Below are 18,261 nucleotides of genomic sequence, written 5' to 3'. Positions count from 1 at the left end.
CACAGACAGCACAGGGATAAGACAGGAGTGGGGGAGCTAGCCAGTGCAGATATAGTCACAGGTGCAGGAAAGGGAGCACCATGGGAAGAAGACAACAAAACAGCCACTCTCCTGGTCAAAAGTAAGGTCTACAAATCACTTTATAAACCTTCAAGTGATAGGTTAGCCACTATTGTTAGAATGAAACCCTTCAGCACCACGGACAGTAACTCTAGGCCTGGGCACTCGGTAGGGTGGCTCTGCTGACTGGGGGATTTCCCCCAACATGGGAACAAAGGAAGTCCAAGAAGTTATTCAAGTTTGGAAGCAGCTAGGTGGTGCAGTGGATAGAGCAATGGACCTGGAGTTAGGAATACTCGAGTTCAAATCTGGCCTCAGGCACTTACTAGCTGTGTGACCCTGGGCAAGTCATTTTACCCTGTTTGCCTCAGTTTCTTCATCTGTAAAAAAAATAATAATAATAATCTGCAGAAAGAAATGGCAAACCACTCCAGTATCTCTGCCAAGAAAACCCCAAATGGGGTCACAAAGAGTTGGACACAACTGAAATGACTGAACAACAACAGCCAAGTCTAGAAAAGGTTCCAGCCCAGATTCAAACAGCTTGAAGGATAAGGAAGACAGGAGACCAAGAAATCACATAAAATTAAAAGCTTTTTTTAGTGTTTAAAATAGCATTTACACGGAAGCGGCATTTACACAGATGCAGCTATATATTAACTATACAGACACTCGGGCTTTGATACAATATCTACAGAAGAGAATCCTGTGGAAGCGAGAGACACTGGACAGGAAGCGTTGCATTCCACATGAGCCAAGGCCCCATGGGATGGGCACACCTGAGACCAGGTGAGGGTCTGGGGAAGGTGCACCTGAGACCAGGTGAGGATCAGGGCTAGACACACCTGAGAATAGGTGAGGGTCTGGAAAAGGTGCACCTGAGAACAGATTGGGGGGTGGGGAGCCAGGGCTCGACACCTGAACACAGGCTGGGGTCAGGGGAAGGAGCACTGCAGACAAGGGCCTGGGGGTGAGGGTGTGTGCATCATTTCAAACTCTTCACCTCCCCCCCCCCCATTATTGTACATACACAGTCTCATGTGGATTTCTGCCAATCACTGGTTAGAGTAATTTCGTCCTTTAAAAGCAAACCATGCTCATTCAGTCAGATACAAACAAAACAAACAGGAAGGCGAGTCGTGGGCAGTCCCTTCCATCCTCTGGCCCTTGGCAGCCCCAGCTAAGTGCACAAAGCCTGCCTCTGCTGCCACCTGGCTCTCCTCTCCACCTTACAGGCCTGGGCTACAGGAGGGGCTGTGGCCACAGTCTGCCTCAGCCCTGTCTGTGATACAGGGGAGGGGGACCTGCCCTCAAGGCCTGGTGCAATAAATAAATAAATAAAACAGCACTGTTAGGGCACCCCCAAACCACTTGGGGGGCAGGAGCGGGGATGATAGCAATCCCACCTTTCACTCCCAGAACTATGTGTTCAGATTTGGAGAACAAGATGGAGATCTGAGACTAAATCTCCCTCCCACCACTCCCCTCCCTGCAAATCACCAGAGACCCCACAGCAGGCAGGCAATGAATGCCCTGACTTCAAGGCTGGGGCACCCCAGGGGACGGGAAAACAAGACTGAGAAGAGAGCTGCGACACAGCCAAATGGAGGGAAGAGGCTCGGGATGGGCCAGATCTGCAGGGGGGAAGCTCTCTGGGGGAAGTGGAGGGGACGTACACACTTCTCGTTCATGGATGACCCATCCAAGCAGAGGCTTGACCCCCCCCCCCCCAGGGGCCAAGAGCACTGTTGTCCTGCTCCCTTCACAGACAGGGCTAAGCCTTCTCCCAGCTCCCACCCCCACCCCACCAAACACACCAGATTCAAAACCTGGGTAATACCCAGGCAAGGGGATGAACCCTGGACAATGGCCAATTGACCACAAGAGGGCCCTCTCCCTTCCTGTATAAAATGGTCCTAACTCTGGAGCATAAGCTAGCTCAGTACTCTCCATCTCCAGGGATGTGCCCTGTGGGGTACTTCCCAGCCCTCAGGTAGGGGACAGAACCCAAGCAGCCCTGCGCCCTCTCCCACCCACACACCCAGGGAGCTCAAAGAAGCCAGCTGAATGCTGAAGACACACAGCCCACCTGGGAACCTCAGGCTCTGAGCTGGAAGGGTCCCTGGAGATTACCCACTCCTACCCCCTAATTGAGAGAAAGGAAGCAATTAGCCCCAGGTCACATCTCTAGCTTCCACTCCCATCATCTGAGCTGTGTCACTCACTGGCCCTCAGGGCGCTCAGCCCCGGGGTCCCTCCGTGGCCCTGGCCGGGGACCTTTGCTGGGTATTTCAGGGACACAAGCTCAGTATCACAGCAGCCTGAGATCAACAGAAAGCGGAAGAGAAATCAGGCAGTGGCCTGGCAGGCGTTGCTTCCAGTGATCTGGGGTGGGCACCATCCTCGGTAGGTACACAGCGTTGAGCGGGGCTCTAGTTAGCAAGCCTGCTGAAGGGGTGGGAGGAAGGTGGGGGTGCATTTGGCACTTCCCTCCCCCTCCATGATGGGGGGAGGGGGCTCATCACCATTATTGTTCTTTTCACCAAAGCCTTCCAATTCTCCTCCAAAGATTTTACCCCAGAGGGGGAGGAGGAGCCTGAAGGCACTTTGCCCATTACATGATGTCCACGAAGAATTCACAGGGGTTGCCCATAGCCTTCTGGAAGGACTGGCGGCTGCCCGTGAGCTCAGGGGGCACCGCGGCCAGCTCGCGCACAGGGGGCCCCCCGGGGGGGCCGCTGAGCGTCGTCAGCACCCTGGTGCCCGCCTTGGGCAGGGGGTGCAGTGGGGGCAGACCTGGGGCACCGGCGGAAAGCTGGCTGGGCGGGCGCTCCCGCCGGCCCCCACTGCCCGATGCACTGCGCACCGTGTGCTCCGACTCGCTGCTGCCCCCGCTGCCCCCGGCCCCTGTCCGGCGCTCCTTCTCCCGCCCCAGCGCCCGCCGGCTGCTCTCGCTGGCGCTTCTGTTCGAGCCGCTGCTCCTGCTTCCTACAGGGACAGAGGGAGAGTGGTATGTCAAGGCCAGCCCTGTACCCAGCAGCCACTGCTGTGGCACCCATTATGGGGGTGGGGGGAGAGCCATGCAGAGACACCACAACCCCATGACCCCAGCCATAGCAGATTGGGGGGGGGCAATAGGGAACATGCAAACCCAGCAAAGGCATGGAATGGGCAGGGGGGGTGGGGGTGGGGGAGGGGGAAGGAACCACCAGACAATCATGGAAGAAGACTCAATGACCTCACCAACCCTCCTCCAGCCCACCCACCCCCAGGCCCGCCCTCCCTAGACACTCAATTTGGCCAGTCCAGGTGAGGGCTTCCCAGCACCTTGTGAGGAGGTGGGGTTCTCAGTTCTGCCAAAGGGGAAATAGGCACCAAGTGGGGGGCACTGCACCCATTGTGCCCATCAGGAAGGGCCTGTTGGCAAACTCAGCCCCTCCCCCACTTCCTGTGTAGCTGCACAGACCCACCCTAGAGCAAGAGCAGCAGAGCCTGTGGCTCAGGGGGCCTTGCTCTCAGGGGCCTCTGCTTGGGCAGGGTAGGGAGCTGGTGAGATCCCCCCCGGTGGACGCCTGGCCAGCTCTGGTGGGGGGAGGGGAGAGAGCACCTGAGAACACCAGCCTCCAGGCCCTGCCTCTCTGTAGTGAGTGCCTCTGCCAGGGGGCAGCACGGGCATCTCGGGGGCATGCCATGGCGCCGATCTCATACACAGGCTTACCCGTCCCCCAGAGGCATCCACTCCGTTAGGAGTCCTTCAGTCTAATGCTTGCTCAGCACAAAACAAGGGAATAATACCAAGTTATACATTAGGAAGCGCTGCACACCCTCCAGTGCCCAGGGGGCAGAGCCAGGACTGTGGCCCCCTGGGGAGGCCTCCCACCCTGCTGCCCTCAGACAGGTCAGCTGCTCCTCCTCTGGGGAGACCAACTGGATCAACGCCAGCTCACACCAACTGACAGGCTCATTACCGTGTAACTATTTATCTGTAAGCGGGTCCCTTTGGCACACCCGTGGGTGTAGCCTCACGCTGAAGGCACATAGAGATGGGAGGGGGGACCTGGTAGGTCCTTCTTCCAACACCTTCATTTTACAGCTGAGGAAATTGAGGACAAGGTAGCTGCTCCAAGGCAGACAGATGTGACCCCCCTAAGGCCTGAGCCAATGACCCCTTCCCCAGTACCAGATCACCTCCAGAAGAGTCCCAAACAGTGTGCTCATGGCCTTTACACCTGGAGAAGCTTCCCTGCCCGAGGGAGGCTACGATCCTGGCTGACGGGACACCCTCACCTGTCTCCCGTGCGGCAGATCCAGGTGTCCCAGTGTGGGAAGGACACATCCCCGTGTGCCAGCTGCCCCTTTGTGGTCAGCGACTCCATCATCCTCCCTGTCTCAGTCTCTGAATCTACCCTGAGCCTTCCCTCTCCTCCTCCGCCCCCACCTCCTGCCCCCCCACCATGCTCGGCTCTAGGACCAATCTCCAAATCCAGTCGTCCTCCTTCTTCCCACCCCCAGCACTGCTGAGCCATGCCCTCTCTGGTCTGCCTGTCTCTGGCCTCTGCCCCTCTGGTCCATCCTGCCGAGGCCCCCGCTGCTACCTCCCTAACACCCGGGACTGAAAAGGCTCCTCTCCAGACAAAACGCTTCAATGGCTCCCTTTGCCCAAATGAAAAAACCAAAGACAGGATCGTAGCAATAGATGCCCTGAACCACCTCGTGCCACAGGAGGTGCCCAGAAAAGAGGAATGACCCGCCTCGGGTCACAGAGGGAGCTAGAGCCAGAACAGAGAGTGAAACTCAAGGCTTCTGACTCTGGGGCTCAGGGCAGATTTCCCTCCCGTGTAGACCAAAGTGGGGGGGGGCAGCATGGGCACTGACCTTGTCAGAAAGACACAGGTTCAAATCTTGCCTCAGATACATCCTAGCTGTGGAGCCCTGGGTAAACCACGTGACCTTAATTCCATTTCCTCTTCTGCAAAATGATGGGGGCTAACCTCAAGAGCCTCGGAGGCCCCCTTCCTCTAAGATTCTTATAAGATGCTCCTTATGTGTGGCATCCCCACTCATCCATGCACACTGGACACCTCCCTGTCCCCATGGCTAGCACAGGCACCCCCCAGTCCATCTCTCCTGCCTGGAGTGTCCTCCCTCGCCTTCATGGAGCTGGCTCGAATCTCAGCCCTCTTCTGGGAAGCCTTCCCTGATGACCGTGGCCTGAAGGGATCCCTTTCTCTCTGCGGCCCTGCCTGGCCTTGAACGCCTCCCACTGCTCTTCTTCCTAATCACTCCCCTCCTTTAGGCTCCTCCCAGCAGACGGTCATTTTCCCTGGGCCCCTGACAAACATGGACCATGTCACATAAGGAAATGAGAGCCAGGGGCCAGGGCTCAGGCCACACTGCCCCTCCTGACATCACCACATCACAGGGCTAGACACATAGAAGACTCGGAAGAGACTTGCTCAGCTGAACTAGGAACGCATGGTCTAGGCCAGCCCTGGACACTGTCCCTTGGCCCCTGAGTCACCCAGCTCCAGGGGCTATGTCAGAAGGGGGGGAAGGGGTATTGTGGGCAGAGAAGCGCCCCCGCTGACACTCAGCCGAGGAAGCCCAGCCTTTAGGGAGTGCATGGGAAGGAGGTGCGGGACAGCAGCAGAAACAGGAGGGAGAAGCTGATGGCCAGGCCCCGGGGGAGCCTGGGAAGGCGCGGGGTACGACGCGCTGGGCCCTGGGGGCCTCACCTTCGCTCTGCTGGCTCCCTGCACTCCCGCTCCCATAGCTGAAGCCTGGGTCCTGGTAGGCAGGTGGGAAGCCCGGGGGAGGCACAGGGTAGGGGTAGGAATACCCCTGCCCCACAGGCCACGGGGCTGTCGGGTGGGGGAGCGGGGCCAGCGTGTCCTGGTCCGAGGCTCCACCAGAACCATTGTTGAGATTGAGCGCTGCCAGATCTGGGGAAAGGAAGCAGACAAAGAGGAGGAGAATGTGTCTGATGTCCAGTCCTACTCACACTAGCTAGAGCTTAGGAGTGCAGACAGATCTGACCCCCGGGGTTGCCCACTGTCTCCCTATTAGACTGGGAGCTCCTGGAGGGCAGGGATGATTCTTTGCCCTTCTTTGTAGCCTCAGGGCTTAGTACCAGTGCCTAGAATACAGTAGGTTCTTAATGAGTGCTTGCTGGCTGACTGACCATGGGAGAGCAGAGTGAGAACAGCTCCTTCTCCTCTCCCAGCTAGGCTGACATGAACCCCAATGAGACAGGAAACGGAGGCTCCTGGATAGGCAGCCCACTTGGGACAAGAGGCCCTGGAGTCCCCCCACTGGGAAGTCTCGAGAGCCAGATTCAGGTCCTCCTGAGGGCTTCTCATTGCCCACGGTCTCTCCCAACCCATCCCCCTGCCCCAGCCCGTCCTTACTGCTGCACAGGTCACCGAAGACATAATAACACTGCTCGGAGAATGTGATCTTATTCACAGTATGTCTCAGGTAGCCATGTTTCAGCATGCTGCTGGCGTACTTGCGAGCCTCCCGCCGGTCTTTGAAGCCTTCCACGTGTGTATAAAGCCAGTCTACCACATCAGCCCCTATAAGAGAGAAAAGGGGAGGAGCAGGGACAGACAGCATGAAAAGGCGGGGGCAGGAAGGGGGCAATACTTTCTCCTCCCTCTGATGTGACTCCCACTACCTCTAGCCCAAGGCCACACCCCCTCCAGCACAAGGTCAGGCTTCACCAGGAGGCAACAGATGGAGAACAAGATGGATAGATAGATACCACTACTAACAACAATAATAATAATTCACATTTCTACAGCATGTCAAGATTTTCAAAGCCCTCGCTCACAACCCCAACCCTTGGGCCAAAGGTAGATGAGAAAACTGAGGCACAGAAAGCAAGGATGGCTTTCTCAGGGTTGCACCACTAGTGTCAGAGCTAGAAATCAGACCCAAGTCTGCTGCCTGCACGTGTAGTCCTCTACACCAAAGTAGGGTCCAGCTGGCCTTGGTCCTGGGGCCCTGGCTCTTCCTACCTCCAAGTCTGACTACATACTCCATAACTGCCAAGCCTTGTCAGTTCACTATCCATGATCTTGTAGCCATTCCCTTCATTCCATTACACAGACATCACCCAAGTCTAAGCCTTCCACATCTACTGCCAAAGCCTCCTAACTGCCCCGCCCCTCCAGCTTCTTCTGTCCTATCCCTCCTCCACTCAGAAGCCAAAGGGCTTTTTGACTAAAGCACAGCTCTGACCAAGACTTATTCTGGTGGCTCCCTCTTGCCCCTAGGCTAAAAGTCCAAATCCTCTGATTGGTATTTAAAACCCCTTCACAAAGTTTATAGCCTTCCTTTACAGATGCACCCCAGCTCCACAGCCTCTGCTAAAGTCTATACATGTCAGCTAAGATAGCATACTTGCTGGTCCCTGTATACATCCTATCTCCTCTCGTCTGTTCCTCATGCCTAGAATGCCCTCCCCACCTTACCTCCACCTCAAAGAATTCCAAGATCTCTTTCAAAGCTCAACTCAAAGGCCATCTTCTTTAGGAAGGAATCTCATTCAGAGCCCAGAGTTCCTAGGACTCTCCCTTGGAAACTATTTTGTAGGCACTTAAGAAATGTTGGGGGCCAGCTAGGTAGTACAGTGGATAAAGCACTGGCCTTGGATTCAGGAGGACCTGAGTTTAAATCTGACCTCAGACACTTTGACACTTACTAGCTGTGTGACCCTAGGCATGTCACTTAACCCCAAATGCCTCACCAAAAAAAAAATGTTGGGAACTGAACCCAGGTTTCCTCATGTGAATGAACTGATTTCTCCTCTGAGCCTCCACTCTCAGGATTCCAATCCCCCCCAGGGCAGGGGATGAATTTTCCCCCCATTCTCTTTGCCACTTCCATGCCCAATTTTCCAGGGGGAGGGTGGTTGGGGGGGGAGAGAACCAACTCACCAATGACTGCATTTGAGATAGTGATTTTCAGCCACATGCGGTCCCGTATCTCAAGGCCCGAGTCTGGAAGCTGCATGACCTTCACGATGGCCCCCATGTCACTCTTCACGGTCAGGGGAGATTCCTCGAGTTCTGAAAGGGAGACACATCCCCTGTGTCCCTCAGCCTGGATAGGGCCCTTCTTCCTTCCCAGGGTGGCCGTGGCCTGCACCAGCTATGTCCAAGCATGCTACTATGGTGTAGCATGGTGGCATCTGCGTCATGGCCACCCACTCCTGGGACACTCCTTCCCACCCCCAGCTCACAAATGAATCCTCAGATGGGGCTTTGGCCTGAGTCAGGGTGAATGAAAAACTGATCTCCCACACTCCTCCCTAGCCAGAAGGTGGAAACCTGCCCATGGATGGACAAAGGGGAGGGGATGCTTTGGGAGCTGCTGGATCCCCTGGATGGGAGCCAGGTTGTGCAGCCCAACAGTTGCCCTTGTAGACAGTGAGTTATTCTCAGAGGCCAGCTCTGGTGTGAATGGCCGCCATGAGCAGCCCCATCCAGAGGTGGGGCCGGTCCACCCTCACTCCCTTCTTAGACAACACCCTTCAGGGGACAGGATACAGTCCCTTGTCCACACATACTCTCCTTCCCCAACCCCAGGATCCATGGGGCCCCTGGACTTCAGGCTCCCCCAGCCATGAGCTAGCTTTGGTGAAGTTAGTTCTGTTAGTGGGATGGGGGGGGGGGAGCAGGGGCAGGGGCAGGGGAGGCCCAGACTGGGACACCAGGGGAGGTCCCTCTGCTTCCCCTCGGCCTGCACACTGTATTCCCAGATGCTGCCATATTCCTAGGTACCCCCAACCTCCTGGCCCCCACCCTGACTTCTTCAGGCACAGCTGGATGCAGGTGATAGTGGGAACCTCAAAGGTTGAACTCTGGTCCCCCCAACAAAGACATAAGCATCTCCATGGAAACCCAAGCACACAGGTGACTGGGGGTAGGGTGAGCTTGTGTGTCCAACCAGATGCATGTGTGTCTGTGTAACTGCTGAGCAAATAGGCACACATGTGTGTGAGCCTGTGTACACACATGTATCTAGATGGCCAGGTTGTAAGCCTGTGTGTACATAGGCAAGTGTACAAGTCTGTGTACACATGTGTCTCTGTAGGCAGGTATGTACACCTGGATGCACAAGTGGGTATGTGTGTAGACAGGTGTCTGAGCATAGGAGTACATACAGGTATGTGTCTATATAGACACACGTGCAAGCCTAGGTGCACATATGTATGGGTGTGGGTAGGTGTGTGGGCCTGTGCACATGTGTGTAGGCAGGTGTGCAAGTCCATATGGACACGTGGATGTGTAGGCAGGTGTGAGAGCCTGGGTGCATGTGTATATAGACACATATGCAAGTCGGTATAGGCATGTGCAGGCAGTTGTGTAAGCCCATGTGCACACATGTGTGTAGGCAGGTGTGTGAGTCCATATGGACACATGTATGTGTGGGCAGGTGTGCAAGCCCACGTGCACACATGTGTAGGAATGTTGTGAGCCTGTGTGCACGTGTGTGAGTCCACATGGACACATGTGTGTAGGCAAGTGTGCAAGCCCGTGTGTACACATGTGAGTCCATATGGACATGTGTGTGGGCAGGTGTGTGATTCCATATGGACACATGTATGTGAAGGCAGGTGTGCAAGCCCACGTGCACACGTGTAGGAATGTTGTGAGCCTGTGTGCACATGTGTGTGAGTCCATATGGACACATGTGTGTAGGCAAGTGTGCGAGCCCGTGTGTACACATGTGAGTCCATATGGACATGTGTGTGGGCAGGTGTGTGCAAGCCTATGTGCACATGTGTGTAGGCAGGTGCATGAGCCTGTGTGCACACGTGTGTGTAGGCAGGTATGTGAGCCTATGTGTACATGTGTATAGGCAAGTATGCACATCCATATGGGCATGTGTCTGTGCAGGCAGGTGTGTGAGTCCATATGGACACTTGTGTTTGCAGGCAGGTGTGTGAGTCCATATGCACATGTGTGTATGCAGGCAGGTGTGTGAGTCCATATGGACACGTGTGTGTGCAGGCAGGTGTGTGAGTCCATATGGACACGTGTGTGCAGGCAGGTGTGCGAGCCCCTGGGCACACGTCGGTCAGCACCGGGGCTGGGCTCCCCGGGGGGCCCGGCTCTGCCCCACAGGGCGTCTGAGCCGCCACTTACTTTCTGCGTCAGGAATAGAGCTTGTTAGTGAGGAGCTGGTGGATGTGATGGTGCTCATGGAGGGGCTCGTACCGTAGCGGGGGAACGTTCCCGTCAGCGCCGCCGTGTGCGACAGCCACGCGGCCGGGTCGATGGGCCGCACCGGGTCAGCTGTGATTGGTGCCCCCCAGGCCGGGGAGTAGGAGGAAAGAGGGCGAGACACAGACAGACGGCCGGACAGGGAGCAGAGAGATGGACAGACAGATGTGGGGAGTAAGAGAGGGACAGGCCAGGCGGTGGGGCAGGGAAGAGATGGCCAAACAGGGCATGATTGACAGACAGGGGAGAAGGTGCAAAGGGACCAGTGAGGGATGAGAGGCAGAGAGGACAGAGAGAGAGGGAGGGTGGGGAAGAGACCAGAAAGATGAGGGGGTGCGGTGGGCAGGGGACAGATACACAGGAGAGACAGACATAGACGGGTGGATGGGAAAGGGGCAAGAGAGAGAGAATTAGGCCAGGATCGATCCCGGGATGCTCATGAGAGTCGTCTCCTCATCCCCTTCCCTCCCTGTCCCTCCCCTGCTCAAGAGCCTGTGGTGGCTGCCAAACATCTCAGAATAAATCTGAACTCCTGAGCCGGGCATCCCAGCCCCTTTCCCTCACCACCTCTCCTCACTTATCAGCATGTCCTGGGCCCATCCCTCACATTGCTGGGCTCACCTGCTCTTGGATTCCCCTCACCTCCCCAAACTTCACCTCCTCCAAGATGTTGTCCCTGTATAGCACCTCGCCGCCCCCCCCCGCCCCGCCCCTGCCTCCAATGGCTCCCTGCTGTGTCCCCTCAGCCCTGAGGTTCCTCAGGGGGAGGACGTGGCTCTTTCCCTGAGAAGGGCTGGCCCCCGGTTTAGGGCAGGAAAAGGGTTGGATACGGGTCTGAGGGAAGGACAGTGGGAGGGGGTCAGGGAGTAAAGTGAGAATCACCCTTGAGGCAGGCCCAGGCAGGGAGGGTTGAGACTGGGGCAGACGGGGCCGTAGAAGGTCCAGCGTGAGGCCCCTCCTCAAATGGAGGAGGGGGAGGAAGAGGTGGTGTGGAAAGGCATCACTTACCCCGGGGGATGGTGAAGTAGCTCCTGGGTGTGGGGTCCCAGCACTTGGCCACCGTGAGGCTGATGGGTCTAGAGGGAAGGGAGACAGGGCCCTTGGTCATTGCCCCTCCACATCCCTCATCCACGCAGAGCCTCCCTGCCCCCTGGTCCCTGGGCTCTCCAGCCGGACCCCTCATGCTACAGCCTGGTCTGGGATGCCCCTGCCCACTCACCCAGGCTTGGAGACAATTTCCCTCAGGACCCGCACGGCATCATCATTGCTCATGTTCTCAAAGTTGACGTCATTCACCTGCGAGTGCAAAGACAGAGGTCGATGGGGCAGGGCAGAGCTGGGATAGCCCCGGCTGCTCCCCACAAATCCTGGCCCTCCCAGAACGATTAGCTCTTTGACACTGGCCAAGTCACTTTCTCCAGTGCCTCGGTTTTCTCCTCTATGAAACGGTGCAGGGGCTGGACCAACTGGCTTCCAAGGTCCCATGCCCTCCCCCGTGCCTATCTTCAGAGTCTGTAGGTTCTCTCCCCATGAGACTGTAAGCTCCTTGAAAGCAGGGACTAAGTTTATGACTTTCTTTAGTACACTCAGCCCACAGGGCAGTGGCAGGCACACAGTAAGGACTTAATCAATGCTCGTGACTGACTGACGGGGTACTGAGTCTTCGGAATGACCCGGAGACGCTGAACCTGCACTACTTCCTGGCCTGGGTCATCCTCCAGGTGCCTGGAGCACAGCAGTGAGCCTAGCCAGAGGGTGGGAGAGAGAGGAAGGGGCGAGCCGGGGGTCCCACCTGCAGCAGCATGTCCCCAGGCTCGATCCGGCCGTCAGCAGCCACCGCGCCACCCTTCATGATCGAGCCAATGTAGATGCCGCCGTCTCCCCGGTCATTACTCTGCCCCACGATGCTGATGCCCAAGAAGTTGTATTTCTCTGGAGGAGGGGAAAAAGCAGAATCAGAGGCTGAGCCTAACAGCCCAGCCCTGGCCCAGAGCCCCCCGACCCTGCTCTCCAGAATGGCAGTCTGGCTGCCTGGGACAAACGGTGGGCCTCAACGTCGTCCGGAGGAGAACAGGGTTGTCTGGTGTCCCAGAGACTGGGCGAATGAGAAGGGGACTCCTTGCTACCTCCTTATATCAAGCGAGGGGGAACCCCAAGGCCCCACCTAAGGGAATGGGGGAGGAGGAGAGCTTGGGCAAGGAGGGCAGAGTCCAGGATAAGAGCTAAGGCCATGGCGGGGAGGGGGAGAACAAGGAGCCCTACCTCAGGAGACCAACATGGGGAACTCTACAATTTCTGTCTGGATGCCTGGGGTGGTAGCCCTGGGGACGGAAGCCCGTGGCCTTGTTTCACACTTAAGAGGGTGAGAGCCGCCTATGTGGGGAGGGGGTGCCAACCCCTAGAGGGGCCGAGTCCTGGGCTATGAGAGGAGGGGGCGGGGCCCAGGGCCATTCAGCCTTACCCATGTTGAGTGTAACCGTGATGATGTTGAGAGACATGGTAGAGTCCGTGATGCTGCTGAATGAGGAGGACTGAGGAAGCAGGAGGGAGGACTGTAAGTGGGGACCCCATCTCCCCACTCACCCAGCCCCCGCTGCCCCCAGCCCCCCCTGCTTCCCGTACCCGGTCAATCTGGCGCATCCTTTGTTTTCTCCGCCGGCGTTTGTGCTTCCGAATGAGCCGGGAGGATGTGCTCTGCTCCGTGGAGCTGCTCAGCCTGGGGAGCCCAACATCTCTGTGAGTCTGGTCTAGCCCTGCCCTGAGCTGGGGACCCCAACGGCTCAGCAGACATCCCCTAGCCCCACTCCCTGGGGTATACCCCCCCTCACCACCCCTGACTTAGATCTAGAATGATTTCCACCCCAGCCGAGGCCACACAGAACTCCCAGGATGCAGAGATCCCCTCCAGACCAGACCCAGATCTATGCGGCCCAGAAGCCACCCCCGGGAAGGGACCAAACTTGGCCTCTGGGCATCTGTCTTTGGGTTTTGGGGGTTTTTTTGAGGGGGGGGGGATTAAGGTTTTTTATTTTTATTTTCATTTTGTTTTGTTTTCATTTTTTTTGCGGGGCAATGAAGGTTAAGTGATTTGCCCAGGGTCACATAGCTAGTAAGTGTCAAGCATCTGAGGTCAAATTTGAACTCAGGTCCTCCTGAATCCAAGGCCTGTGCTTTATCCACTGTGCCACCTAGCTGCCCCCTGGGCATCTGTCTCTGAATTGCCAGCCAAGGCCCTGGTGGCTCCCACCTGCTGGTGTCTTCATCCTCTGAGTCGATAAAACTGCTGGACTCCAGCTCACTACTCAGCACGGTGGAGGCGCTGTCATAGGTGCCGGGCTCACGGCGACGCTCCAGCTTTGGGTGCCCATTGATCCGAGGGGCTACGGCAGTGGGCACAGCAGGTCAGGGAGGGACACTGGGCTGATGTCAGCAGCCTGCCCCTGGGGGGCCTCCTTCCAGCGGCAGCTCAACCACGGTGAGGCCTTCCAGGCTAACCCCACCATCCACCCACATGACCCCCTAACTCAAAGGGCTGCTCCAGAACCCCACACAGGGCAGTGACCTCCTCCAGGGGCACCTCCAGGAGCAAAGTTTAGTATTCCAAGCAGCCAAGGCTTTGGCGTCCCAACGGCTACCCTGAAGACCCTGGGAAAATCACCTTGTCTTTCTGGGACTCAGTTTCCCTATCTGTAAAACAGGACAATAGGACTCAATGGCCTTGCTCGCACAGGATCTCAGAGCTGGGGGTGGCACTAGCTTTGAGTCACCTTAATGGCAGAAGGACCCCTCAAAGGGACAGTCAGTCCCAGAGGAGAATGGGAGAACCCTTTTGGAAGATTCTCCCCACCCCAGCAGTCTTACCATCTTCGTGGCCCTCACGGTTCCGCCGCCGGTGCCGGTCCCGCCGGTGGCTGACCACAGACTCTGTGCCGGTCTCATTGTCCAGCCCATCTCGGCTGCTGGCGGCATTGGGGCTGTGAGGAGACCCAGGGGCATGTCACGGACCCTCCACATCAGAGCCCTGGCCTGCCCCTGAGGCAGGAAGGACTTCTGGGGGCCCTCCTCCTTCCAGGGCAAAGCTATGCCAATCAAACATCGGGAGGCAGGTATCTGGCTGTTTGCATATCATCTCCCTATTAGACTGTAAGCTCCTTGCCCTTTTTTCCAATCCCCAGCCCTTAGCACAGAGTAAGCACTCAATAAATGCTTATTAACTAACTGGTTGGGTTTGGAACCAGAGGAACTGAATTCAACCCCCAACCCTGAAACCTGACAAGACACTGAGAACTTTCAGGGCCTTAGTTTCCTATCTGTAAAATGAAGCTATTGAACTAGATGGCTTATGAGCCTATGAAATGGGAGCTACTGGCCTGGCCAGCAGAGGGCAGCGTAGACCAGTAGCTGAGAGCCAGGTATCCGAGGCCACCATGGGTTGTCATAATTCAGGGGCAAGGCTTAATTAACCCTGGTCTGTAGCAGGAAACATCAGCTCAAGGGAATAACTGGGGGCGGGAAGGAGGAGAAGAGGCGGAGCCCAAACCAGGGAATTCTGTTGCATGAAACTTTCCCCAAGTTTAGGAAGAGAGCAGGGATGATGGAGACCTTGGGATGGACGGTGGGGAGGCACTCCCCCTGACCCACCTGCCTGCCATCTGGTAGCTTCCAATTATAACTGGTTCTTCTTGCTAACCAGGAGCTGAGCTCAGCTGTTTCTATATTGCTGAAGGGTTCCAAGTGTTCTGAGCACCCTTAAAATCTGGTGCCCTGCAGCAAAGGGCTGATCACCCCACCCCAGTTACACTTCCCTCTGGTGGGATCAGCAGTATGATCTGGTAAGGTCACCACCATGGGGGTGTTCAAGTTTCCTAAGGCCGGGTCTTGTTTGTAGAACTGAACTGGAGGGAGGGAGAGGGGGTTCTCTGAGTCCCCCCAGGATTCCTCTGGGCAGGATCTCAAGGGCCTGCCTCTCCTTACCCCAAAGATGACTTCTTGGGTATCCTCAATATTTACAGATGTGATTTAAGCCCAATATCAAAGGCCAGTACAGGCACCAGGTATAGTCTGCAATTTCAAACCACCGGCTGAGCCAGTCTCACACCACACCCTCATCACAGCTCCATCATCTCCCTGCTCTAAGCCCCTAAGAGAATGAGGGAACCCTTACTGAAAGGAGGGTGGCCGGGAGTCCCCGATGCCCCCAGTCCGCTCGATGGGTGGGGGCAGGTCTGTGTGGCTCTCGGTGCACTGAGATCCAGCGTCAGAGTGGGCATTCTCTGCCAGGACCAGCTGCAGAGGAACAAGAGACTCAGACCCCCAGAAACCCACCCCTGACCCAAGCTCCTGATGATGTAACCACCAGCATGAAATCAGAACTAACCTGACCCTCCCCCTAATCCAGGACCCCCTCACTCAACCCCACACCCCTCGGGACGCTGACCCCTGCCACAAGGTCCCCCAGGTCCCACTCACCCAAGAGACGACTCTGCCATTGAAACAGGGTAGCTTGGCGTTGTCATCAGAAATCTCTTCCTTCACCACCCTGAAGAGTGAAGAAACCAGTGAGACGGGAAACGAGCGTCTCAGCACCCGGCAGGAGCCCAACTTTGGGGCCCCCAGCCCCAACCGGGAGGGGCAGCTTCCCTCAGCTCAATGGAGGCCACTGGCCTCTGGGCCATTCCACCACAAGACACTCCCTCCCTCAGTCCCGGGAGCTTTCTCTGGCTGCCCCCCCCCATCCCTCATCTTCCCCGTGTCTGCCTTCTGGGGCCCTTGGCCTTCCCTTGATGGATTATACTTCCAGTTTATCCTGGATAGAGGAGGTGTAGACAAATCTGCACATCGTCCCTTCCAGTGGACTCTGAGAACCGGGGCTGTCGCTTGCCTTTCTTAGTATCCTTTCTTAGTACCCTTAGCCCAGTGGCTGGCATACAGCAAGTGTTTAATAAGTGCTCGTTGGCTTAACTTGGCTTTCTCCTTGCTCCTCACCCAGGACTCCTCTCCCCCCTCTCCCAGCCCATGCCTGGAATGCACAGTCCCCTCCCCCCTGCCTTATAGGACCCTTTACTTACTCCTCCCACTCCCTACCAAAGGCCTCTCCTGGTACCCAGGTACCACGGCCTGACTTTTCATTTTCCTTTTGGTCTCCATGTCTCCAGGCATTAGCCCAGCTCCTGGCACAGGGGAGGTGCCTAATAATGCTTCTTGGCTGGTTATTGATACAACCTGTCCTCTGCTTGAAGCCCTTGCAGGAGGGGGAGCCCTCTGCCTCCCGGGATGCCCTATTACAGGCAGGGACAGATCTAACTCTTCGGAAGATTCTCCTGACTCCTCTTCAGCCCCCAATAGTCCTTGTCCTAGCCTCGGGGGGCAAGCAGGATCAGCCTAACCCCACTTCCATGTGATAGCGCTGCCAATCCCTGACGGCGGCTGACACCCGCTCTCCGCCCCCCAACTCCAAGCCTTCTCATCTCTAGAACCTTCAACTTCTTCCCCACTGACATGGAGACAAGGCCCTCCCCCATCCGGGGTGCCCTCCTCTGGACGCTTCCCCATCTGTCGGAGCCCTTCCTAAAATGGGGTGCGAACATCACTCAGATGGCAACCAAGAAGGCTTCTCATTTTTAGCTGTTACTAAAATCCTCGGATGTTTGTCAGACAAACTAGTCTCAGACAGCATCTCCCCCATCCTCATTCATTCATTCATTCATTCATTCATTCATTCATTCATTCACTCACTCAACAGGCATCTTCAGAACACTGAAATTACTGGCCAGGTACTCACTGTGCTGGGGGCAGCTAGGGGGAGCCATGGAGCATACAGCACCAGGCCTGGAGTCAGGAAGACTCATTTTTCTGAGTTCAAATCTAGACTCAGACGCTTACTGACAGTGTGACTCTGGGCAAGTCACTCAACCCGGTTTGTCTCAGTTTCCTCATCTGTAAAGTGAGCTGGAGAAGGAAATAGCAAACATCTCTGGCTGTTGTTTGCCCTTTGTTCTCGAAGAGGACCATGGCATGGGGAGGGGATGTCATGACTTGCAGTGAATTGGATTTAAGTGAGGGAGGGCTGTCACCAACCTCACCCTCTCCTCCAGAGTCAAGATATAGCAAGATATATACATCAGGACAACCAGAGATGGCCAGGATGTTTAAGGCAATTGGAGTTAAGTGACTTGCCCAGGGTCACACAGCTAATAAGTGTCTGAGGTGAGATTTTAACTCAGGTCCTCCTGACTCCAGGGCCAGTGCTCTCTGCACTGCATCACCTAGCTGTCCCCAAACCACACCAGTATCTTTGCCAAGAAAACCCCAAATGGGGTCACAAAGAGTCAGACATGACAGAACAACAATAAAAATGAGGGGTTGGATCAGAGGGCATCTGAGGGCCCTTACCCTTCTAGATCTAGAAGCTATTCTTCCTATGGTGTACTTTCTGTGGTGTGCCTAGAGGCAACCTGAAAGCACAAGAAGCAGAGCAAGCCAGACCTGGAGTCAAACCTGGCCTCCCATACTCACTCACTGTATACCCTGGGCCAGTCACTTAACCTCCATCTGCCTCAGTCTCTTCATCTGTAAGGTGGAAATAATAATAGCTCCTACCTGCCAGGGTGGTTGTGAGGATGGAATGAGATAATTGTTGTAAACAGCTTTACACACCTTAAAATGATTGGATGGATGGATGGATAGATAGATAGATAGATAGATAGATAGATAGATAGATAGATAGATAGATAGATAGATAGATAAATAGATAGATAGAACTATATATCTGTATATAGCTATATCTATAGAGATAGAAATAAATAAATGAATGAGTAATTAAATGAATGAACAAACAAATGAACAAACAAAGGAATGAACAAATGAATAAGTGAATGAACAGAAAAATGAATAAAGGAATGAACAAAGGAATGAACAAATGAATAAATGAATGAGTGAATGAATGAATGAACAAAGGAATGAACAAATG

The 18,261-nt window shown here is 55.6% G+C and overlaps 1 protein-coding gene across 3 annotated transcripts in view; it reads right to left on the bottom strand.

The window, feature by feature from the left end:
* Positions 1–636: 636 nt before the first annotated feature.
* Positions 637–18,261, bottom strand: part of DVL1 (dishevelled segment polarity protein 1) — a 39,126-nt gene continuing 21,501 nt past the window's right edge. The window contains exons 2-16 of one of the 3 annotated variants that reach the window (XM_043992031.1): positions 15,762–15,831; positions 15,457–15,578; positions 14,154–14,266; positions 13,540–13,672; positions 12,915–13,008; positions 12,754–12,823; positions 12,085–12,224; positions 11,512–11,588; positions 11,301–11,368; positions 10,215–10,364; positions 8,001–8,132; positions 6,468–6,635; positions 5,796–6,002; positions 3,779–3,825; positions 2,922–3,048 (exon numbers count right to left, since the gene is read on the bottom strand). In XM_043992031.1, coding sequence (XP_043847966.1) covers positions 3,815–3,825; positions 5,796–6,002; positions 6,468–6,635; positions 8,001–8,132; positions 10,215–10,364; positions 11,301–11,368; positions 11,512–11,588; positions 12,085–12,224; positions 12,754–12,823; positions 12,915–13,008; positions 13,540–13,672; positions 14,154–14,266; positions 15,457–15,578; positions 15,762–15,831 — 1,555 coding nt within the window. In that variant the 3' untranslated portion in view covers positions 2,922–3,048; positions 3,779–3,814. Of the gene's footprint in view, positions 3,049–3,778; positions 3,826–5,795; positions 6,003–6,467; positions 6,636–8,000; positions 8,133–10,214; positions 10,365–11,300; positions 11,369–11,511; positions 11,589–12,084; positions 12,225–12,753; positions 12,824–12,914; positions 13,009–13,539; positions 13,673–14,153; positions 14,267–15,456; positions 15,579–15,761; positions 15,832–18,261 lie in introns of all 3 variants that reach the window. The other 2 variants (XM_043992029.1, XM_043992030.1) reach the window with 2 other exon arrangements.

The sequence above is a fragment of the Dromiciops gliroides genome, chromosome 3 (assembly GCF_019393635.1).
Source record: "Dromiciops gliroides isolate mDroGli1 chromosome 3, mDroGli1.pri, whole genome shotgun sequence".
Taxonomy (NCBI): domain Eukaryota; kingdom Metazoa; phylum Chordata; class Mammalia; order Microbiotheria; family Microbiotheriidae; genus Dromiciops; species Dromiciops gliroides.
Note: the sequence above shows the minus strand (reverse complement) of the source record. Positions and strands in the feature narration are given on the sequence as shown.